The sequence below is a fragment of the Schistocerca piceifrons genome, chromosome 5 (genome assembly GCF_021461385.2).
Source record: "Schistocerca piceifrons isolate TAMUIC-IGC-003096 chromosome 5, iqSchPice1.1, whole genome shotgun sequence".
Lineage (NCBI taxonomy): Eukaryota > Metazoa > Arthropoda > Insecta > Orthoptera > Acrididae > Schistocerca > Schistocerca piceifrons.
The window spans coordinates 104832597-104853259 of NC_060142.1; the positions used below are offsets into that span (position 1 = coordinate 104832597).

The 20663-nt window shown below is 42.8% G+C and overlaps 1 protein-coding gene across 1 annotated transcript in view; it reads right to left on the reverse strand.

Moving 5' to 3' along the window:
- Positions 1-20663, reverse strand: part of LOC124798318 (cytochrome P450 6k1-like) — a 54811-nt gene that overhangs the window by 21570 nt on the left and 12578 nt on the right. Inside the window, exons 3-4 of the mRNA XM_047261658.1 lie at positions 11378-11616; positions 711-973 (exon numbers count right to left, since the gene is read on the reverse strand). Coding sequence (XP_047117614.1) covers positions 711-973; positions 11378-11616 — 502 coding nt within the window. The remainder of the gene's footprint in view (positions 1-710; positions 974-11377; positions 11617-20663) is intronic.

Genomic DNA, 20663 nt, shown 5'->3' on the forward strand with positions numbered 1-20663 from the left:
TTGTTACAACCTCTCGATATGCTACAGCATCATCCGCAAAAAGCCTCAGTGAACTTCCGATGTTATCCACAAGGTCATTTATGTATATTGTAAGTAGCAACGGTCCTACGACACTCCCCTGCGGCACACCTGAAATCACTCTTACTTCGGAAGACTTCTCCCCATTGAGAATGGCATGCTGCGTTCTGTTATCTAGGAACTCTTCAATTCAATCACGCAGTTGGTCTCATAGTCCATATGCGTTTACTTTGTTCATCGGTGAGGGCTCTCTGAAAGTTCCTAGGTTGGAGAAAACTTTAAAATCCAGGTATGGGGAAGAAAGCATGCGGAAGTTCCTGTTCAAGGGTCTGAAAAGCAGAATCAGTAGCAAGACAGCGGCTGTGAACCAAGTTAGTGAAACGCAGAATGTTTTCTGTAACATACATGCCCTATTAGGGTTCGACATTCCGTCGACGAAGAGGCTCGGATTATAGGAGGATTGGGAACTAATTCAGAGGTGTCATTCTCAAGGAAGCATTCCAGCATATGCCGAAAGCGACGTGTGGAACTCCCAGAAAACCTAAATTTGGAAGACCGAGCGGACACTTAAATACCGCTCTCTGCAGCGTGAATACAGCCTCTCACTCACTCTACCATGAGGATCTCCCATTCCCCTTACATCAAATGGATCTATTTACAGGAATTAAGGAATTAAGTGTTGCAGGTCTCACCTTAGGTAGTTCATTAACGTTGGACTGAGGAAGGTCAGAAGGAAACTGATGGCCGCACGCGCAGAAGGCTCAAAGATCTTGCGTCCCCACTGTCGGAACTCGTGGTCAGGGTTCCGCTGGCAGTTGCACTCTTGGCCGAAGGCGACGGAGGAGATGACGTCAGTGTTGAAGCGCGCTATCAGCTCCCTCACCTCCACCGACGCCCCGTGGTCCACCATCTTCCCCACCACGTCCGCCATCTCGCGCCCGCAGGCCTGGATCGTCTGTCACAGAAATACGTACCACGTCACTACCAGCGTCCGTAGCAGAACAGCACACTTCAGAGAACTAGCACAGCATAAGGTTATGAACATGTTTGCAAATCTTTTCATTCAAAAAATGTATCTTCAGTGTGCTGTTCACGTAGTTGAAATACAGGGTGTTCAGAAAAGGACTCCCCGATTTCAAAATTAAATATCTCGAAAACAAAGATCGATAGAAGAATGCAGTAAACGGTATGTTTATTGTGAAAGCTGTAAGAAGTTTATACAGCAGTTTGAAATAATAGTTACAAAAGCTGCTAACAGATGGCGCTGTACGCTGTACAGCTCATATCAGCATACATAAGTGAAATAATCGAATGAAAACAATCTTTGCAAAGAATCACATCACAATGTTTTCAAAATGTTCACCATTGGCACTACAGAGGTGGCGCAAACGAAGAATGAAATTCGCCATCACATTTCGTAGTGTCTCAACCGAAATGGATTCACATTCCACAGAGATCGCCGATTCAAGCTCGTCCAGCGTGGCGGGATGCTTCGGGTAGATCATGTCTTTCACTGTGCCCCACAAAACAAAAAGTCACAGGGAGCCAAATCCGGCGAATATGGAGGCCAATCAATGCCTGCACCAGTAAATTTGGGATATTCCAAAGCAATGACTCGATTCCCGAAGTATTCCTCAAGAAAGCGAAACACTTGTTCGGTCCGATGTGGTCGGGCTCCATCTTGCATAAACCATTCAGTACCTGGCCGATCCTCTAACGCTTGCTGTGTGGCGACAAATTGTTCCAAAATTGCAACGTAACGTGCACCAGAGACCGTTTCTCGAATGAAAAAAGGGCCAATAATGCCTCTGCTGCATACTGCAGCCCACACAGTAACTTTAGGAGAATACAGGGGTTTCGCTTCACACCAATATGACTTTTCGGAACCCCAAAATCGCCAGTTCTGCTTATTCACGTGTCCATTCAGGTGGAAGTGTGCTTCATCTGTAAACCAGATGCAGCGAACATCAAATCCTTCACTATCAATCATTGTGAGCATCTGATTAGCAAAGGCAACCCTTTGTTGCACAGCTCGTACGGGTATGCAAACATGTGTAGGCTCTTTCTCAGTACGGATGACATTGCATTTCGCTGAATAATTCCAGTAACTGTGGCGATATTTTCAGGCGTAACTGCGGTTTGCTTGCGGCAAACATGCCCCACTAGATCATCAGTTACGCTGCCTGTTCGTTGAAATTTTGCGAAGAGCGTACGAACGGTTTTCGCATCGGGTCCTTTTGGAACATTAAATCGTGCTTGAAAACTTCGCCTTGTTGCCGTAGGACTCTCTTCTAACCTGTGGTACTCTAGCAATAGAAAAACGCGTTGTTCAATGGCGTACATGGTTTTAATCTCTTCCTTCGGTACGCTAACCTCCTTTCACGTTTCAATAGTGGAACTGATCGCTCTGGGCTTCGGATCACTATTTATACCAGGCATTACGTATGGCGATTACAGCGCCATCTGTTAGCAGCTTTTGTAACTATTATTTCAAACTGCTGTATAAACTTCTTACAGCTTTCACAATAAACATACCGTTTACTGCATTCCTCTATCGATCTTTGTTTTCGAGATATTTAATTTTGAAATCAGGGAGTCCTTTTCTGGACACCCTGTACATAACCAACACAGATCCAGAAAATATTGTTCTTGTGCAACACAGCTAGCCCTTTATTCCCATGAAGTAATGAGTGCTGTCGACAAAAGATCTCAGATCGATTCCATATTCCTAGATTTCCAGAAGGCTTTTGATACTGTTCCTCACAAGCGATTATTAATCAAATTGCCTGCATATTGAGTACCGTCTCAGTTGTGTGACTGGATTCGTGATTTCCTGTCAGAGAGGTCACAGTTCGTAGTGATGGATGGTAAATCATCGAATAGAACAGAAGTGATATTTGGCGTTCCACAAGTTAGTGTCTGCTATTCCTGATTTACATAAATGATCTATGTGATAATCTGAGCAGCCCCATGGATTGTTTGCAGATGTTGCTGTAATTTACCGTCTAGTAAAATCATCAGACGATCAATTCCAATTAGAAAATGATCTAGAGAGAATTTCTGTATGGTGCGAAAAGTGGCAAATGGCACTAAACAAAGAAAAGTGCGAGGTCATTCACATGGGTACTAAAAGAAAATTTTGGGTATACGATAAATTGCACAAATCTAAGGGCTGTCAATTCGAGCTGGCCGCTGTGGCCGAGCGGTTCTAGGCGCTTCAGTCCAGAACCGCGCTGCTGCTACTGTCGCAGGTTCGAATCCTGCCTCGGGAATGGATGTGTGTGATGTCCTTAGGTCAGTTAGGTTTAAGTAGTTCTAAGTCTAGGGGACTGTTGACCTCAGGTGTTAAGTCCCATAGTGCTTAGAGCCATTTGAACCATTTGTCAATTCGACTAAATACCTAGGAATTACAATTACGGGCAACTTAAACTGGAAAGACCACGCAGATAATATTGTGGGGAAGGCGAAACAAAGACTGCGCTTTGTTGGCAGAACATATAGAAGATGCGACAAACCTACTAAGAAACAGCCTACATTACACTTGTTCGTCCTCTGCTGGAATACTGTTGCGCTGTGTGGAATCCTTACCTGGTAGGATTGACGGAGGATATCGAATAAGTGTAAAGAAGGGCATCTCGTTTCGTGTTATCGCGCAATAGGGGTGAGAGTGTCACTGGTATGATACGCGAATTGGGATGGAGAGAAATCAGAGCTCGAAAAGAAAGCTTTAGGTGTTCCTTTTTCCCACGCGCGTTTCAAGAGTGGAATGGTAGAGAAGTAGTATTAAAAATGATTCGATGAACCCTCTGCCAGGCACTTAAATGTGAATTGCAGAGCAACCATGTAGATGTAGATGAGGATGTTTGGTGAATTTCTCTGAAAAAAAAAAAGCCGTTGCCATCGTTCGGACAGACTATGTTGTGCCATTAACAGTGGCCGAAATGCTTAGCGTTCGCAGCAGGCAACATCGAGTCTCAGCACGAGAAGCATACCAAGTATGACTGGGTTGTAATTCCCACCGCCCACCATTTCACACTTACCAACATTTAATGCACAGATCACATCATGGAGATATAACTGAGTTTGAAATGGTTCAAATGCCTTTGAGCACTATGGGATTTAACATCTGAGATCATCAGTCCCCTAGAACTTAGAACTACCTAAACCTAACTAACCTAAGGACATCACACACATCCATGCCCGAGGCAGGATTCGAACCTGCGACGGTAGCAGTCCCGCGATTCCGGACTGCAGCGCCTAGAACCGCAAGGCCACAGCGGTCGGCTAACTAAGTTTATTTTCCTCACTTAACTAACAGTTCTTGATATTAAAAACGCGCAAGATATTTATGTATTAGGTTAGTGACAACGTAAAAGTTTTTGGTATAAGCCGCCGGTGTGGCCGAGCGGTTCTAGGCGCTTAAGTCTGGAACCGCGCGACCGCTACGGTCGCAGCTTCGAATCATGCCTCGGGTATAGATGTGTGTGATGTCCTTAGGTTAGTTAGGTTTAAGTAGTTCTAGTTCTAGGGGACTGATGACCTCAGATGTTAAGTCCCATAGTGCTCAGAGCCATTTGAACCATCTTTGTTGGTATAATATTTTATGAAGCGTCATTCATTTTTAATACTTAGTGTTTGATGTGTTTTTAGTCAGTGTTGGAGAGCGAACTATTGCACAGCTCTTTTTAATTGGCGTAGGCCAACTGGATCACAGTTGTGAAAAATATTGTAATAATAAAGCTCGTCACTGAGATGGTGTGACCATGCTAAGGAGAAGACGATAGCTGGGGCCAGTGGGAAGCAAACTTCATCTACAACTATACGATTACTCTGCAATTCACACTTTTGTGCGTGGCGGAGTGTTCATCGAACCACCTCCACACTGTCTATTTCTCTATCTCTGCACTCTCGAACAGTGCGCGGGATTAACGAACACCAAAATACATCCATGCAATCTCTGATTTCTCAAGTTTTATTACGGTGATCATTTATCCCTATGTAGGTGGACGGCAACAAACTATTTTCGCATTCAGAGGAGAAGTTGGTGATTGAAATTTCGCGAAAAGATCTCGTCTCAACCAAAAACGCATTTGTTTTAATGAGTACCACCCCAACTCGCACGTCATATGTGACTCTCTTTCCCCTATTTCACGATAATGCAAAGCGAACTGCGCTCCTTTAAACTTTTTAGATCCTCCTCTGTTAGTTTTATCTGTTAAGGTATCCCATACCGCGCAGCAGTACTCCAGAAGAGATCGGACAAGCGTTGTGTAGGCAGTCTCTGTAGCAGGTCTGTTACATCTTTTAAGCGTTCTGCCAATAAAACGAAGACTTCGGTTCGCCTCACTCACCATATTATCTATGTGATAGCTCCAATTGAAGTTGTTCGTTACTGTAATTCCTAGGTATTTAGTAGAATTTACGGCCTTTAAGTTTGCGTGATTTTTCGTCGAACCGAATTCCTTTTAGCACTCACCTGGATGGAATCACACTTTTCATTATATAAAATCAATTACCACCTCTCGCACCACGCAGACATAATGTCTAAATCATTTCGCAGCTGTTTTTAATCTTATGGTGGCTTTATTAGACGGATTTATCTGAAAAAAAAAAAAAAAAAAAAAAAAAAAAAAAAAAAAAAAAAAAAACGCGAGAGGGCTGCTCAGATTGTCTCCTACATCCTTGATATGGACTAGGAACAGCAGAGCGCTCATAACACTTCCTTGGGGAACACCAGATATCACTTCCGGTTTACTCGATGGCCTTCCTGCAGTTTCTTCGGATCCGTTCTGACAGGAAATTAGACATTCAGTCGCACAACTGAGACGATACAGCAAAGACATGAATTTGATTAGACGCCGCTTCTGAGGAACGGTATCAAAAGCCTTTTGAAAATCTAGAAATGTGGACTCAATTTAAGATCCCCTGTCGACAGTACTCATTACTTCGTTTCTTGAGACATAACTAGCTCTTTAGAGCTAGCTATGTTTCCCAAGAACGATATTTTCTGAATCCGTTGTATGTGCCAATAGACCGTTACCTTAGAAGTAATTTATGAGGTTCGGACACAGTGTATGTTCTACAATCCTGCTGAAAATCGACTTTAGTGATATGGGTCTGTAATTAGTGGGATTACTCCTGTGTTCTTTCTTGGGTATTGGTGTGAGCTATGAAACTCTCTAGTCTTTAGCTACGCATCTTCCGTCGAGCGAGCGGTTTTATAGGATTGTTAAGTATGGTGCTATTCTATCAGCATACTCTGAAAGGAACGTAATCGGTGCCCAATCTGGACCGGAAGACTTGCCTTTGTTAAGTGATTTAAGCTGCTTTCCTACTCCAAGATATCCACTTCTCACTTATTGATGATGTTAGTTGTTCTTGATTCAGCCGGCCAGTGTGGCCGAGCTGTTCTAGACGATTCAGTCTGGTACCGCGCCACCGCTACGGTCGCAGGTTCGAATCTTGCCTCGGGCATGGATGTGTGTGATGTCCTTAGGTTAGTTAGGTTTAAGTAATTCTAGTTCTAGGGGACTGACGACCTCAGATGTTAAGTCCCATAGTGCCCAGAGCCATTTGAACCATCTTTGTTGGTATAATATTTTATGAAGCGTCATTCAGTTTTAATACTTAGTGTTTGATGTGTTTTTAGTCAGTGTTGGAGAGCGAACTATTACACAGCTCTTTTTAATTGGCGTATGCCAACTGGATCACAGTTGTGAAAAATATTGTAATAATAAAGATCGTCACTGGGATGGTGTGACCATGCTAAGGAGAAGACGATAGCCGGGGCCAGTGGGAAGCAAACTACATCTACAACTATACGATTACTCTGCAATTCACACCTATGTGCCTGGCGGAGTGTTCATCGAACCACCTCCACACTATCTATTTCTCTACCTTCGCACTCTCGAACAGTGCGCGGGATTAACGAACACCAAAATACATCCATGCAAGCTCTGATTTCTCACGTTTTGTTACGGTGATCATTTGAACCATTTTTTGTTCTTGATTCAAATTCTGGAATATTTACTTTGTCGTGTTTGGTGAACTCCTCTTTAGTGGCACTGCTTTCGGTAATATTACTATTTGTATCGCGCAGTGAAGTTATTGATTATGGTTCGCCGCTGCTGTATAATATCTATGGATTTTTTGTTGCAAGATAGGATTTTGTTGTGAAAACTATTGAAAACATATCGCATTGAAGTGAGCGCAAAATTTCGAGCTTGTTTAAAACGTCACTAATTCTGGAGATTTTGCATTCTTTTAAATTTGTCATGATTTTTGTCGTTGCTTTTGCTATATTGCTCTGACCTGTTTTGTGTACGATTGAGAATAATTTTCTTCTCTTATTAATTCATGCGGTACAAATCTCTCAACTGTAGTCAGTACTATTTCTCTGAATTCAACCCACACCTGATATATGCTTGTGTATTGTGTTTTGAACTGGGGACCTAGAAACGACGGAGAGGCTTCGTCCCGCCCGTACCCCTCAGTGGTTCACAACCCCACAACAGGCGGCAGCAGTCCACCCACCCAACCGCGGGCCCACACCGAACCCAGGGTTATTTGTGAGCAATCGCCGGGGATGTACTATTGCGAAGAGGTCAGGTAAGTTATCGCAACCAATTTACGAATCGAGTGGGCTCCTGAGCTAATTACTCAAAATAATTTTCGGACAAAGCATTTAGTACAATATAGGACGATGATTTATTCCTACCACCGACCTGAAATATATGTTTTCGCCTACGTGTCGAGGGCAGACTGTAGTTACCACCAACATATCTGAAATGTGATTCAAGTTTTTTTAACTGTAGATCAACAGATTCGCCTGAGTTAGGGGTCAGTAAAAGAAACCAATTATTAATTTATCCTGACAGTCAAGTATAACCTCCACTAACTCACAGGAACTATCCGCTTCAGTTCCTCTACAAAATAAAACACTACTAACAGCAACAAGCACGCCACCATCAACTGTGTATTTAATCTATCCTGTCTAAACACAGTTAAGTCCTTTGTGAAAATATCGCCTGGACTTATCTCCGGCTTTAGACAGCTTTCAGAGCCTTTAACGATTTGATCTTCATTGCTTGCTATTAGTGCTTGGACCTCTGATCCTTTCCTACCACAGCTATGACACTGATTAAGTATAATACCGACGGTTCCGAGGTGTACGCACGTCCTCTGTATGCCCTAGGCCCTTGGAGACTGGAGGCTTTTTGTAATAAGAGATGGTGGGGGCTAGGCAATGTAGGCTGCCTGTACTGATGGCAGGCGAGAGTAGCCAGTGGGGCAGACTCCAACGTGTTGGCGACCCGAAAGGGTGAGGACCTCTGTCTCCAGGACACAAGTTTGTGATTGATTTTCTGACGGAAAATGGACATGTAGGCCTACTAGTCGATTTCTGGGACTTTCAATGAGCCCATCTTGGCTTAGAATTTGTTAGAAAATGTGAACGTAGGCGGGCTTTAAAGTTTTGTAGAGAAATGTGTTAATACACATTAGCGGTTTTAAGTACTAACCGTCTGTTGTGAAGATTTTTTGGGTCAGTAATAAATATGGCTGCCAGTTAAAGTGTACTGAAATAACTAGTACCACTATAACAGTTGTATTTTTAAAGGATAAATCAGTGAAACTCAAAGATATTCGTTGTGGCACTTAGCTTCTTTGTTTTAAAAAACACCAGCTACGTTTCTTTCATTAAATCGTAGTTAACAAATCTGCAAAGACATTATCAACTTGTAATCGTTTAAAAATTGAAATTGTTTTGCAGCTGTGTGCGACTGGTCACTACAGTCAAAATGTGATGGTGTTTTACGTTCGTGAGTTACTTGTATCAAAACAGGATGGTAGCTCACAAAGTGTCTTGAGACTTACCTGGCCTTTAAAGAATACACAAAAAAGATGCACCCGATGTGGAAAAATATTAGCGCAAGGGAAACAAAACCTTTCAAATCAGAACCAAGATAGAAGAGGAACAAAATAGGCAAACAGTTCAACTGAAGACGTAGTCGGTAAACATCATAGTGATAGACCGAGTAGGACTGCATGTACGAGGGTCACTCCAAAAGAAATGCACACTGTTTTTTTTTTTAAATCCATCTTTTATTTTACATGGTTGAAAGTTTTACAGTGTGTAGTTACATGCTTTAGGAACAATATTTTCATTTCTCCTCATAATTTCCATCCCTCTCAACTGCCTTACGCCAACATGGAACCAGCGCCTGTATACCTGCACGGTAAAATTCTGGACCAACCTGTTGGAGCCACTGTTTGGCAGCGTGCACAAGGGGGTCATCATTTTCAAACCTTGTTCCACCAAGAGAGTCTTTCAGTTTACCAAAGAGATGATAGTCACATGGAGCCAGGTCAGGATTGTAAAGCGGGTGTTTCAGTGTTGTCCATCCGAGTCTTGTGATTGCTTCCACGGTTTTTTGACTGACATGTAGCCGTGCATTTTCGTGCAACAGCAAAACATCCTGATTTTGCCGATGTGGTCGAATACGACTCAGTCGAGCTTGAAGTTTCTTCAGTGTCGTCACATATGCATCAGAATTTATGGTGGTTCCACTTGGTATGATGACCACAAGCAAGAGTCGTTCGGAATCGATAAACACCGTAGCCATAACTTTTCCAGCAGAAGTTGTGGTTTTGAATTTTTTTTCTTGGGTGAATTTGCATATGCCACTCCATTGATTGCCTCTTCGTCTCTGGTGAAAAATGATGGAACCATGTTTCATCACCTGTCACAATTCTTCCAAAAAATTCATCTCCACCATTCTCGTACTGTTCCAAACGTTCGCTGCATACTGTTTTTCTTGTTCCTTTGTGAGGCACTGTCAACATCCTGGAAACATCTCCAACGTCAAGTGTAGCAGCCATCTTGCTGTGAAGGCCCCACTCACGGGAACAGGTTGAACTAAGTTTGAAAACAAGCGGGAAGGATGTATCTACACACTGTAAAACTGTCACACATGAAAAATGAAAACTCTATTTCTACAAAAATATTGTGCATTTCTTTTGGATTGACCCTCATAAATGATACAGTTCCAAATAATGTAACGTCGAACTATGGACAAGGATTTTAAAAAGTTATCCAGCAATCGATTCAACACAAATTGTGAGCGCAATATATTTTCCAAGCTATAATCTTTTGAAAAAGAAAGGATCGAAACTTCCTCTAGCGGAAAACAGAACAAAAATCACAATCTCGTTCTCTAACATGTAATAAAGCATTTCAAACAGGGTCCGTTAAAAGTTTTATAAGGAAGGTATTTTCAATATCTTCCTATTTGCCATAATGGTGTAGCTCCACCGCTACGTACCATTTAATTTCTTTTATCTGTATCGAGTTCATTGCTCATAGACTGCTTCTCAGAACGCTGTTCCACCAGCTATCTTATAATTACGCTGTATTAAAACATATTCAGATGTTGCACAATGTATATCTGTAATTGTAGCATACCGTAAAGAGCGCTCTGTAATTGCGTTCGATGTAGGGTGTCAAAATTCACCGCTATATGCTGCTCTACGGAACAAAAACCTTTTATGTGAGGATCACATTATGTAGTGTGATACTATAACGATTGCACCACATTTAATTTTGATTTCTGTAATAGCTCGTTATGTTAGCAGTGCTCGTATCCCCATATAACCAAGACCAACCGTTATTTTATAAAGAAGAACTGCATGCAAAAGTAAGTGGCACTGTGTATTTATAATAAAATATCTGCATACCGAATTGACCTAATGCCGAAACTAACATTATACCAATATTTTAACGAGCTACTATGTTATTAGGACGTATATTTTGGCGCACAGCTCTGCTCAGCAGACTGTGAGCTGGTGTCCAGGGTCGCATTTCACTCCTAACCTCACAGTGATTATGACTGACCGTTAAGACTTTGATGACAGCACACGAATAGAATGGGACATTTGTGTGAGACTTTCAACCTTCTGAGAGAACCTAGCTGTGAGCGGACAGTAGGCGAGTTTTTGACGTAATCCCGCACTGGCGAGGTTCCATTTATATTCCGTTTACACCTTTGAAGCGCATAACGTAAATGAAGTTTCCAATGCTTATTGGAACACCAGTGTGCGCTAAAGCGAAACAGTTGTATACCAGCAAGAAAAGTAAGACTGAACGGTAAGGTTTTGAAAAGACCGTATCCTAAGGCAGCTATAATCGATCCAGAACCTATAGACTCCAAACAGTGTTCAAACAGGCTTTTATTGTCATCGACCGCTTCGCCAGCATTCTCTACATAAGGGAAAGTTTCGAAACTTCCAAGAACAGTTTTTGCAGAAAAGCTCTTTGATCTACATCAGAAAACAACAGCTGACTAGTCGCGCATCGACTCACCTTGAACATGCCCTTCAGTTTGCCGGATGTGAACGTAGGGCTTAACTTGATCCTCAGCTGGCGCCATTTCTTTCCTCCCAACGCAAAGAGATGTTTGTTCAGAGGTTCTTCGTCATCGATGAACAGTCCTCTGTCGTGGAATGTCCCGAAATCCTTGACAAGGATGTGGCGAATCAGCTCAGGGTCACGGACAAGCAGAAGTGGGCGACGGAATCCGTAAAACCCAACATACCTCTCTCCTGAAATAAAAACATAAAAACAGAATAATTAGTGCTACGACATAAACTAACGGCACAGATCTATCAGACGTAATAATGCACACACGCCACCACAGCTGCCCTACTGATTCTCGGCGTTAACTGTATCCACAGCTGAGAATGGAATCACACGGCAGTCGGATTTTTGTAATTTTTTGCATTTATCGTACGTCAAGTTCAGAACTCAAATATACCTCTTCGAAAGCAGTTCACTGCAAATTTAAAAAATTATCGAGAAAATCGACTTTGAAATTTTCCGAACACATTTGCTACAATGAAATAAGGTAGGTATTTTACGACTAGTAGCGTGGGCGGTCAGTGGATAAAGTGCTCTCTCGCTGTGTGAGAGACCTGGCTTCCATTCCAGACTGAGCAAGTTTTAAACACAGTTACATGTTCCTGAACTGAAGAATACATAAGATAGACAAGTCTGGTAGTTCTTAATTCGAGGCTCGTTTGGGTCATTACTTTTTTTTCCATTTAGCTCGAATACCTTTGTCTTTCAAATAGAGTATTCATCAAATATGTGCTCGTATCTAATAGTAATTTTTATGAAAAATACACATTCTTGTTTCTAACTGTAAATTGGGCACAAAAATCCAGTATTCCTTACAAACAAAAATTCTTGATTACCGATCCTGTGTAAAAGAATTTTAACGAAGATTGTGTAACTAAAAAAATAAAAATTATTTTTTCTATCTTTTACTATTTTACGCTTCATGCAAATACTCATAAAAGATGTATTTTCACTTAAAAGCTGGATCTAACAGGATTTGAATTCAACCGCCCCCTCCCCCCCCCCCCCTCCTCATCCCCCAAGAGAGCGAGCACTCTACCACAGAGCCACATTGTTTGTCGAAAAATATTAGACGTGATCGGAAAACTTAAAAAACGATTTCCTCGAGAATTTTTGAGAGTTGCATCGAACTTTTTGGAAGAGATGTATTTGAGTTCTGAACTTCACAATACCAGACATCTAAAAAACTACAAAAGTCCACTTGCCGTTTGCTCCCCTTGTGAGACAAATACAAAATCGTGTGTGGCGCGACGCGCCTCTGACATTTCAAAACCCACTCGCTCTCTGTAAAGCGAATCCCAGCAAACGTGACCATTCTGTGCTTGCTGCGGTTTAGGAGAATCTGGTATGGTGTTGATGTTCGCTAGCCATCTAATGGCGGCGCATATAATGGGGAAACTGGATAATCGCTGATACTGGAAGAGCGCTAAAAACCTGAATAAAAATGTAAGAAAACTGAAGGTGTGCTACATGGCGGTGGAGTGTGCGACCGCTGAGGGCCAACTATCGTTAGTGGACTACCTCTATCCAGCAGCCACAAGTCAGTTGCAACAGGCTTGTTCAGGAATGTTGGTTTTTGCCTGAGTAGTATATCCCCAGGCAATCATGGAGCTAAATGACTGCTACTACTTCCTCTAAAAACGCTCAGGGGAAAGGAGGTCTCTTGAACAACGCAACAAAACTGTTCAGCTGGGCAGTTTGTAGAGAGAAAAATTATCTAGGAATGAGAACAAGAGTGGTAGCGTAGAAGTGGGCAACTTAAGGACATTTTTACAATATGTACTGTGACATTTAAATTCCACATATATAGACCTTTATAGCTTCAGTTTTGATAGGAATGTAGTTTTTATGTGCAGTTAGGTACTAGGAGTTTGGAATACACATTAATTATCACAAAGTTACCCGCCAGCTCAGGACAACAATGCTACATTAACTCTAAGACACAGAAAGTAGGTGTAAGTTCATCTTCCACAATGATGGGCCGATCTAGTACTTTTTTCAGACGCCGAGTTATAAATATTTTACAGATTTGTCCAGTTTTATGAGTTTTGTTTTATTCATATATAGGAAATTATTTGTCACAAAGTTTAACAATTTGGCGAGATTTATTTTTCTAGTTTTTGTAAAATCCAACTACCTGCTGGCCTAACCTCACTGGAGCAAAATAAGACTGAAAAAACGAAACTGCATTACATAACCTAATTAAACAAAACTCTTACACAATTATTTACATATACGTTCTGTGAAACCGTATGAAAAAAACACAGGTCACAAGGCAACCCAATATCCTCCAAGCACAGTAATTAGTTCAAGCTGTTAGACACTTACTTTCAAGTTCCGTGGTATGAGAAAAAACAAAGTCATTCAGTGCAATATTCTTGTAACAGTCTTAAGTGTCTCTCACTTCTCTGACTGCTGACTGTTTAGTCGCCACTGCTGCTTCCATGTTGGTTAGCACAGTGTCACGAAAGTTCATGGCGTTTTTAACCACTTAACATGTTCTGCAGTAGCTCCGACGGAAATTAACCAACATGATTTGAATCAATATCCTCTCCTGGCACCATGTATTTTAACTCCGACAGCAGGAGTATACCATATGTCACAGATACTTAATGAGTTTGTATCACCACCCCCACGTGGCCACCACAACAGAATGTAGACAGAAACGATGCCACTTCTCTTCCGTCAAATTCCACTTACCAGGTGTAACTTCCAACCTTAGCGAATGTAATTATTCTAAATATCAGGCAGCTAGCTTATCTCCTTACTCCTGATTGACATGATCCAAGCGACACACAGATACATCCACACCCACACATACAAAACACATAATACAATTGTTGATAGAATCTTTGCTTTAAGTCGACCGGATTGGCCGAGCGGTTCCAGGCACTCCAGTTCGGAACCGCGCTGCTGCTACGGTCGCAGATTCGAATCCTGCCTCGGGCATGGATGTGTGTGCTGTCCTTAGGTTAGTTAGGTTTAAGTAGTTCTAAGTCTAGGGCACTGATGACCTCAGATGTTAAGTCCCATAGTGGTCAGAGCCATTTGAACCATTTGATCCAAAGAAACTGATATAGGCATAAAAATACAAAGATATGCAACGCCTATATAAGACAAGTGTCTGGCGCAGTTGTTAGATCGATTACTACCACCACAATGGCAGTTTATCAAAATTTAAGTGCGTATGAACGTGGTGCTACAGTCGGCGCATGAGCGATGGGACACCGTATCTCCGGGGTAGCGATGAAGTGGGAATATTCCCGTATGACCATTTCACGAATGTATCGTGAATATCAGGAATCCGGTAAAACGTCTGCTCTTCGACATCGCTGCGACTGGAAAAAGATCATGCAAGAATGGGACCAACGACAACTGAAGAGAATCGTTCAACGTGACAGAACTGCAACCCTTCTGCAAACTGCTGCAGATTTGAATGCTGGTCCATCAAGAACTGTCAGCGGGCGAAACATTCAACGAAACGTCATCGATCTGCGCTTTTGGAGCCGAAGGCCCACTCGTGTACCCTTGATGACTGAACGACACAAAGCTTTACGTCTCGCCTGGGACAGTCAACACCGACTTTGGACTGTTGATGACTGGTAGCATGTTGCCTGGTCGGACGAGTCTCGTTTCAAATTGTATCGAGCGGATGGACGTGTACGGGTATGGAGAGAACCTCATGAATCCAAGGATCCTGCATGTCAGCAGGGGACCGCTCAAGCTGGTGGAGGCTCTGTAATGGTGTGCAGTTGAAGTGGTGTGAGACCCCTGAAACGTCTCTGCCCAGGTGACAACTACGTAAGCATCTTGTATGATCACCTGCATCCATTCATGTCCATTATGCATTCCGACGAACTTGAGCAATTCCAGCAGGACAATGCGACACCCCACACGTCCAGAACTGCTACAGAGTGGCTCCAGGAACACTTTTCTGAGTTTAAACACTTCCGCTGGCCACCAGACTACCCAGATATGAGCATTAGTGAGCATATCTGGGATACCTCGCATCGTGCTGTTTCACCCCCTCGTACTCTTACGGATTTATGGACAGCTCGAGGGGGCCTTATACGATATTAGGCAGGTGTACCAGTTTCTTTGGCTCTTCGGTGTAAGTAACATAGTTAATAGTAATGTGCAAAAGTATTTCTGTGGGAGAATTTCTCAAACTCGTTTTCCGGTACAGAGAATAAGTGAACAGAATAAACTCACTGACGTGCGTTCGCAGATCAGTACAGCAAAAGTTCAGATCGATCGCAATAGCGGAATGCCACTAACTTGTGAAGGTCTGATTCCTAACTGGAGTTAGATTAATGGTAATACTGGTTAGCACTTAGATGCCATGGAAATAAATGTCACCTGTACATGCAATCTCTACATCTACATCTACATCTACATGGTTACTCTGCAATTCACACTTAAGTGCCTAGAAGAGGGTTCATCGAACCATTTTCATACTACTTCTCTACCATTCCACTATCGAATGGCGCGTAGGAAAAAGGAACACCTAAATCTTCCCGTTCGGGCTCTGATTTCTCTTATTTTGTCATGATGATCATTTCTCCCTACCTAGGTCGGTGTCAACAAAATATTTTCGCATTCATAAGAGAAAGTTGGTGATAGAAATTTCGTAAACAGATCTCGCCGAAAAGAAAACCGCCTTTGTTTCAGTGACTGCCACCCCAAATCTTGTATCATATCAGTGACACTCTCACCCCTATTGCGCGATAACACGAAACGAGCTACCCTCAACTTAAAGTGACTTTCAACCACACGAAAATCGTCTGTTACGCTTCAGCAGATCTAGTTTCCATTTTGTTTACCTGAGTAAATTACTATAGTCTTTACTCTCGTTTGTAGCTCTCACAAACCGTATTTAAATAAATAAGTCACGTAACGTCAAGATGTGACAAAAGAAAGGAAGAAGATGTTACTCCATACACAAACCCTCAGGCAACATATAGTCACTCTGGTTGTATTATCTGACTTCTAGTTCTCACTGGAAGGAAAAATTAAGTGCTACTGTTACAACTGACTTACGGATTAACACTCACTTACTTTTTTAAATATCAATGTCTATGCAATTCGTCTCTGTTTATCTGCTATTAGGATAATGATTCTGTTGTTATGTGATATCAACAACGACGGAGTCGGGCTTGAAGTCACAGCCGCTGCCGTGAAGGATGTACTTTGGATCCGACTCTCTGCTGTTCTCGAAAAATGTTTGTGCAGTTGAAGGATAAAGGTGCGATTGTGTAAGCTGGAACTACAAGGAGCGTTTTGTACAAAGTAGGCCTGCCAGAACGTCGATCCCGATCTGCGCCCCAGATCACCCCAGGAAGGGAGTTGAAGTGGTTAAACTGGGGGAAATCTTTGCAGAACTTTTGAATTTTCAATGACTGACAACGGGTATTTACTAATAATTTATGCATTAGTACACATTTCATTAAAAAAACTCATTTCCAAATGTTGATCTCGAACTTTTGTGGATATGGTCCAAACGACTATCAAAACTTGTCTAAGAACAGCCAGTATGTGAGGAGTAGGGAATCGAAGTACCTTTATTATGACTATGCACGCCAAACTGTGAAACATCTTACTTCAGTTACGGTCGGGGAGAGTTTTCATGGAAGGGTACGGGGAACCTGTACACTGTTGAAGGTTCTATGAATCAAGGACAGTACCTCAACGTGTTAAAAAAGAGACGTCTGTCTCCTGATAAGGAATTGTTTAATGGTGAAGATTATGTTTTTATGCATGGTGGTGCGCCATACATTAGGCTAAGTATGTGGGAAGATTTTTGGATGGAAATGTTGTTACTGTCCTCCCGTGACCTGAGAATAGCCCAGACATAAACCCAATCGAAAATCTGTCGACTGTAGTTAAGAAGAAAATAAGAATACGGAAGGTCACAGTAAAGGTCGGTTTGATTGAATTCCCGAGACAAAACGTAGTTACATGAGCTACATATTCAAAACAGCTCTAAAATCTATTAGAAAGTATGACTCAAAGAGCAGGGATATTAATAAAAGCTAAACGGATGCATACAAGCTGTTAAAACAATTGTAAACTGCTATACATTTACCTTAATTTTCAGTAAAAATTTGGCTTTCATCTACATCTACATCTACATCTACATTTATACTTCGCAAGCCACCCAACGGTGTGTGGCGGAGGGCACTTTAAGTGCCACTGTCATTACCTCCCTTTCCTGTTCCGGTCGCGTATGGTTCACGGGAAGAACGACTGCCGGAAAGCCTCCGTGCGCGCTCGAATCTCTCTAATTTTTCATTCGTGATCTCCTCGGGAGGTATAAGTAGGGGGAAATAATATATTAGATGCCTCATCAAGAAACACACCCTCTCGAAACCTGTACAGCAAGCTACACCACGATGCAGAGCGCCTCTCTTGCAGAGTCCGCCACTTGAGTTTGCTAAACATCTCTGTAACGTTATAACGCTTACCAAATAACCCTGTGACGAAACGTGCCGCTCTTCTTTGGATCTTCTCTACTTCCTCTGTCAACCCGAACTGGTACGGATCCCACACTGATGAGCAATACTGAAGTATAGGTCGAACGAGTGTTTTGTAAGCGACCTCCTTTGTTGATGGACTACATTTTCTATGACTCTCCCAATGAATCTCAACCTGGCACCCGCCTTAACAACAATTAATTTTATATGCTCATTCCACTTCAAATCGTTCCGTACGCATACTCCCAGATATTTTACAGAAGTAACTGCTACCAGTGTTTGTTCCGCTATCATATAATCATACAATAAAGCATCTTTCCTTCTATGTATTCGCAATACATTACATTTGTCTATGTTAAGGGTCAGTTGCCACTCCCTGCACCAAGTGCCTATCCGCTGCAGACCTTCCTGCATTTCGCTGCAATTTTCTAACGCTGCCACTACCTCGTTTCAAACTGGTTTCTGCCCCATCTTAGTGATACACTATGTGATCAAAAGTATCCGGACACCCCCAAAAACATACGTTTTTCATATCTGGGTGCATTGTGCTGCCATTTACTGCTAGGTACTCCACATCAGCGACTTTAATAGTTATTAGACATAGTGAGAGAGCAGAATGGGACGCTCCGCGGAACTCACGGACTTCGAAAGTGCACAGGTGATTGGGTGTCACTTGTGTCATACGTTTGTACGCGAGATTTCCACACTCCTGAACATCCACAGGTCCACTGTTTCCGATTTGATAGTGAAGTGGAAACGTGAAGGGACACGTACAGCACAAAAGCGTACAGGCCGACCTCATCTGTTGACCGACAGAGACCGCCGACAGTTGAAGAGGGTCGTAATGTCTAATAGGCAGACATATATCCAGACCATCACACAGGAGTTCCAAACTGCATCAGGATCCACCGTAAGTACTACGACAGGTAGGCGGGCGGTGAGAAAACTTGGATTTCACGGTCGAGCGGCTGCTCATGAGCCACACATCACGCCGGTAAATGACTAACGACGCCTCGCTTGGTGTAAGGAGCGTAAGCATTGATCGATTGAACAGTGGGAAAACGTTGTGTGGATTGAAGAATCACGGTACACAATGTGGCGATCCGATGGCACGGTGTGGTTTTAGCGAATGTCCGGTGAACGTCATCTTTCAACGTGTGTAGTCCCAAAAGTAAAATTCGGAGGCGGTGGTATTATTGGGTGCTCGTGTTTTTCATGGAGGGAGATTGCACCCTTATTGTTTTGCTTGGCAATATCAAAGTACAGGCCTACACTGATGTTTTAAGCACCTTCTTGCTTCCAGCTGTTCAAGAGCGATTTTGGAATGGCGATTGAATCTTTCAACACATTCGAGGAATTGTTATAATGCACTGCCTGTAGCGGAGTGGTTACACGACAATATCATCCCTGTAATCGACTGGCCTACTCAGAGTCCTGACCTGAGTCGTATAGAACACCTTTGCGCTGTTTTGGAACGCCGACTTCGTGGCAGGCCTCACCGAGCGACATCTATACCTCTCCTCAGTGCAGCATTCCGTGAAGAATGGGCTGTCATTCCCCAAGAAACCGTCCAGCACCTGGATGGACGTATGCCTGCGAGAGTGGAAGCAGTCATCAACACAATATTGTTTCCAGCATTACCGATGGAGAGCGCCACGAACTTGTAAGTCATTTTCATACTTTTGATCATGCAGAGTATCTCTTCCACAAGCAGTATCAGACAACGGTCTAAAGCCAGAAAAGATAAATACAGAAACACAGCGCTACAAGTTTACACCGGGAAGAAACGAATTTACTGTGTTCTATTAGACTACGCCAAGTGCAGTCTCCTTCGTGAACGATAACTTCCGCTAGCTTGTGGCCCTGCGGCCAGCTATCCAGCCGATTGTTACCGATAATGAGTGTGGCCACTAAACAGCCGCTCTCGCCTATAAGACGTGCAAACGACTATTCCGGTCCTCAGGCCCACGCAATGGGGACTTGCCAACTTTTCTTTGCCACTAACTGCCGACTATCGAAATACACTCCATAACAGCACCTTCTGCAGACAGCGTTCGAAACAGCTCCCTAAAATTACACAGTGAGGCAAAAAAAAAAAAAGTTACACGACGACGGAATTATCCCAACGGCACGTAAAACGGTAGATTTAATGTACATGTACAGACAAACAAATGTTTGCAATTTCGGAAATACTGGATGATTTATTGAAGAGAAAGAGCTTCGCAAATTGAGCAATCCAATAATAACGCGTTGGTCCACTTCTGGCCCTAATACAAGCAGTTATTCTGCTTGGCATTGGTTGACAGAGTTGTTGAATGTCCTCATCACATATATAATGCCAAATTCTGTCCAACTAGCACGTTAGAGCGTCAAACTCTCAAGTTCGTTGGAAGGTCCTGCACATAATGCTCGAAACGCTCTCAATTGGGGACAGATCGAGCTACTTTGCTGGCCAATTTAGAGTTTGGCAGCCACAAATAAAAGTAGTAGAAACTCTCGCCGCGTGTGGGCATGCATTATCTAGCTGAAATGTAGGTCCAGGAGGGCTTGCCATGAAGGGCAAGTAAACGAGGCGTCAAGTATAGACGACATATTGCGGAGCTCTAAGCGGGCCGTGGATGAAAACCAAAGGGGTCCTGCTATGAATAGAAATGGTACCCCAGGCCATCACTCCGGGCTGTTGGGATGAATGGCAGACGACAGCCAGGTTGGTATTCTATCACTCCGGGCTGTCGGGATGAATGGCGGTCGACAGTCAG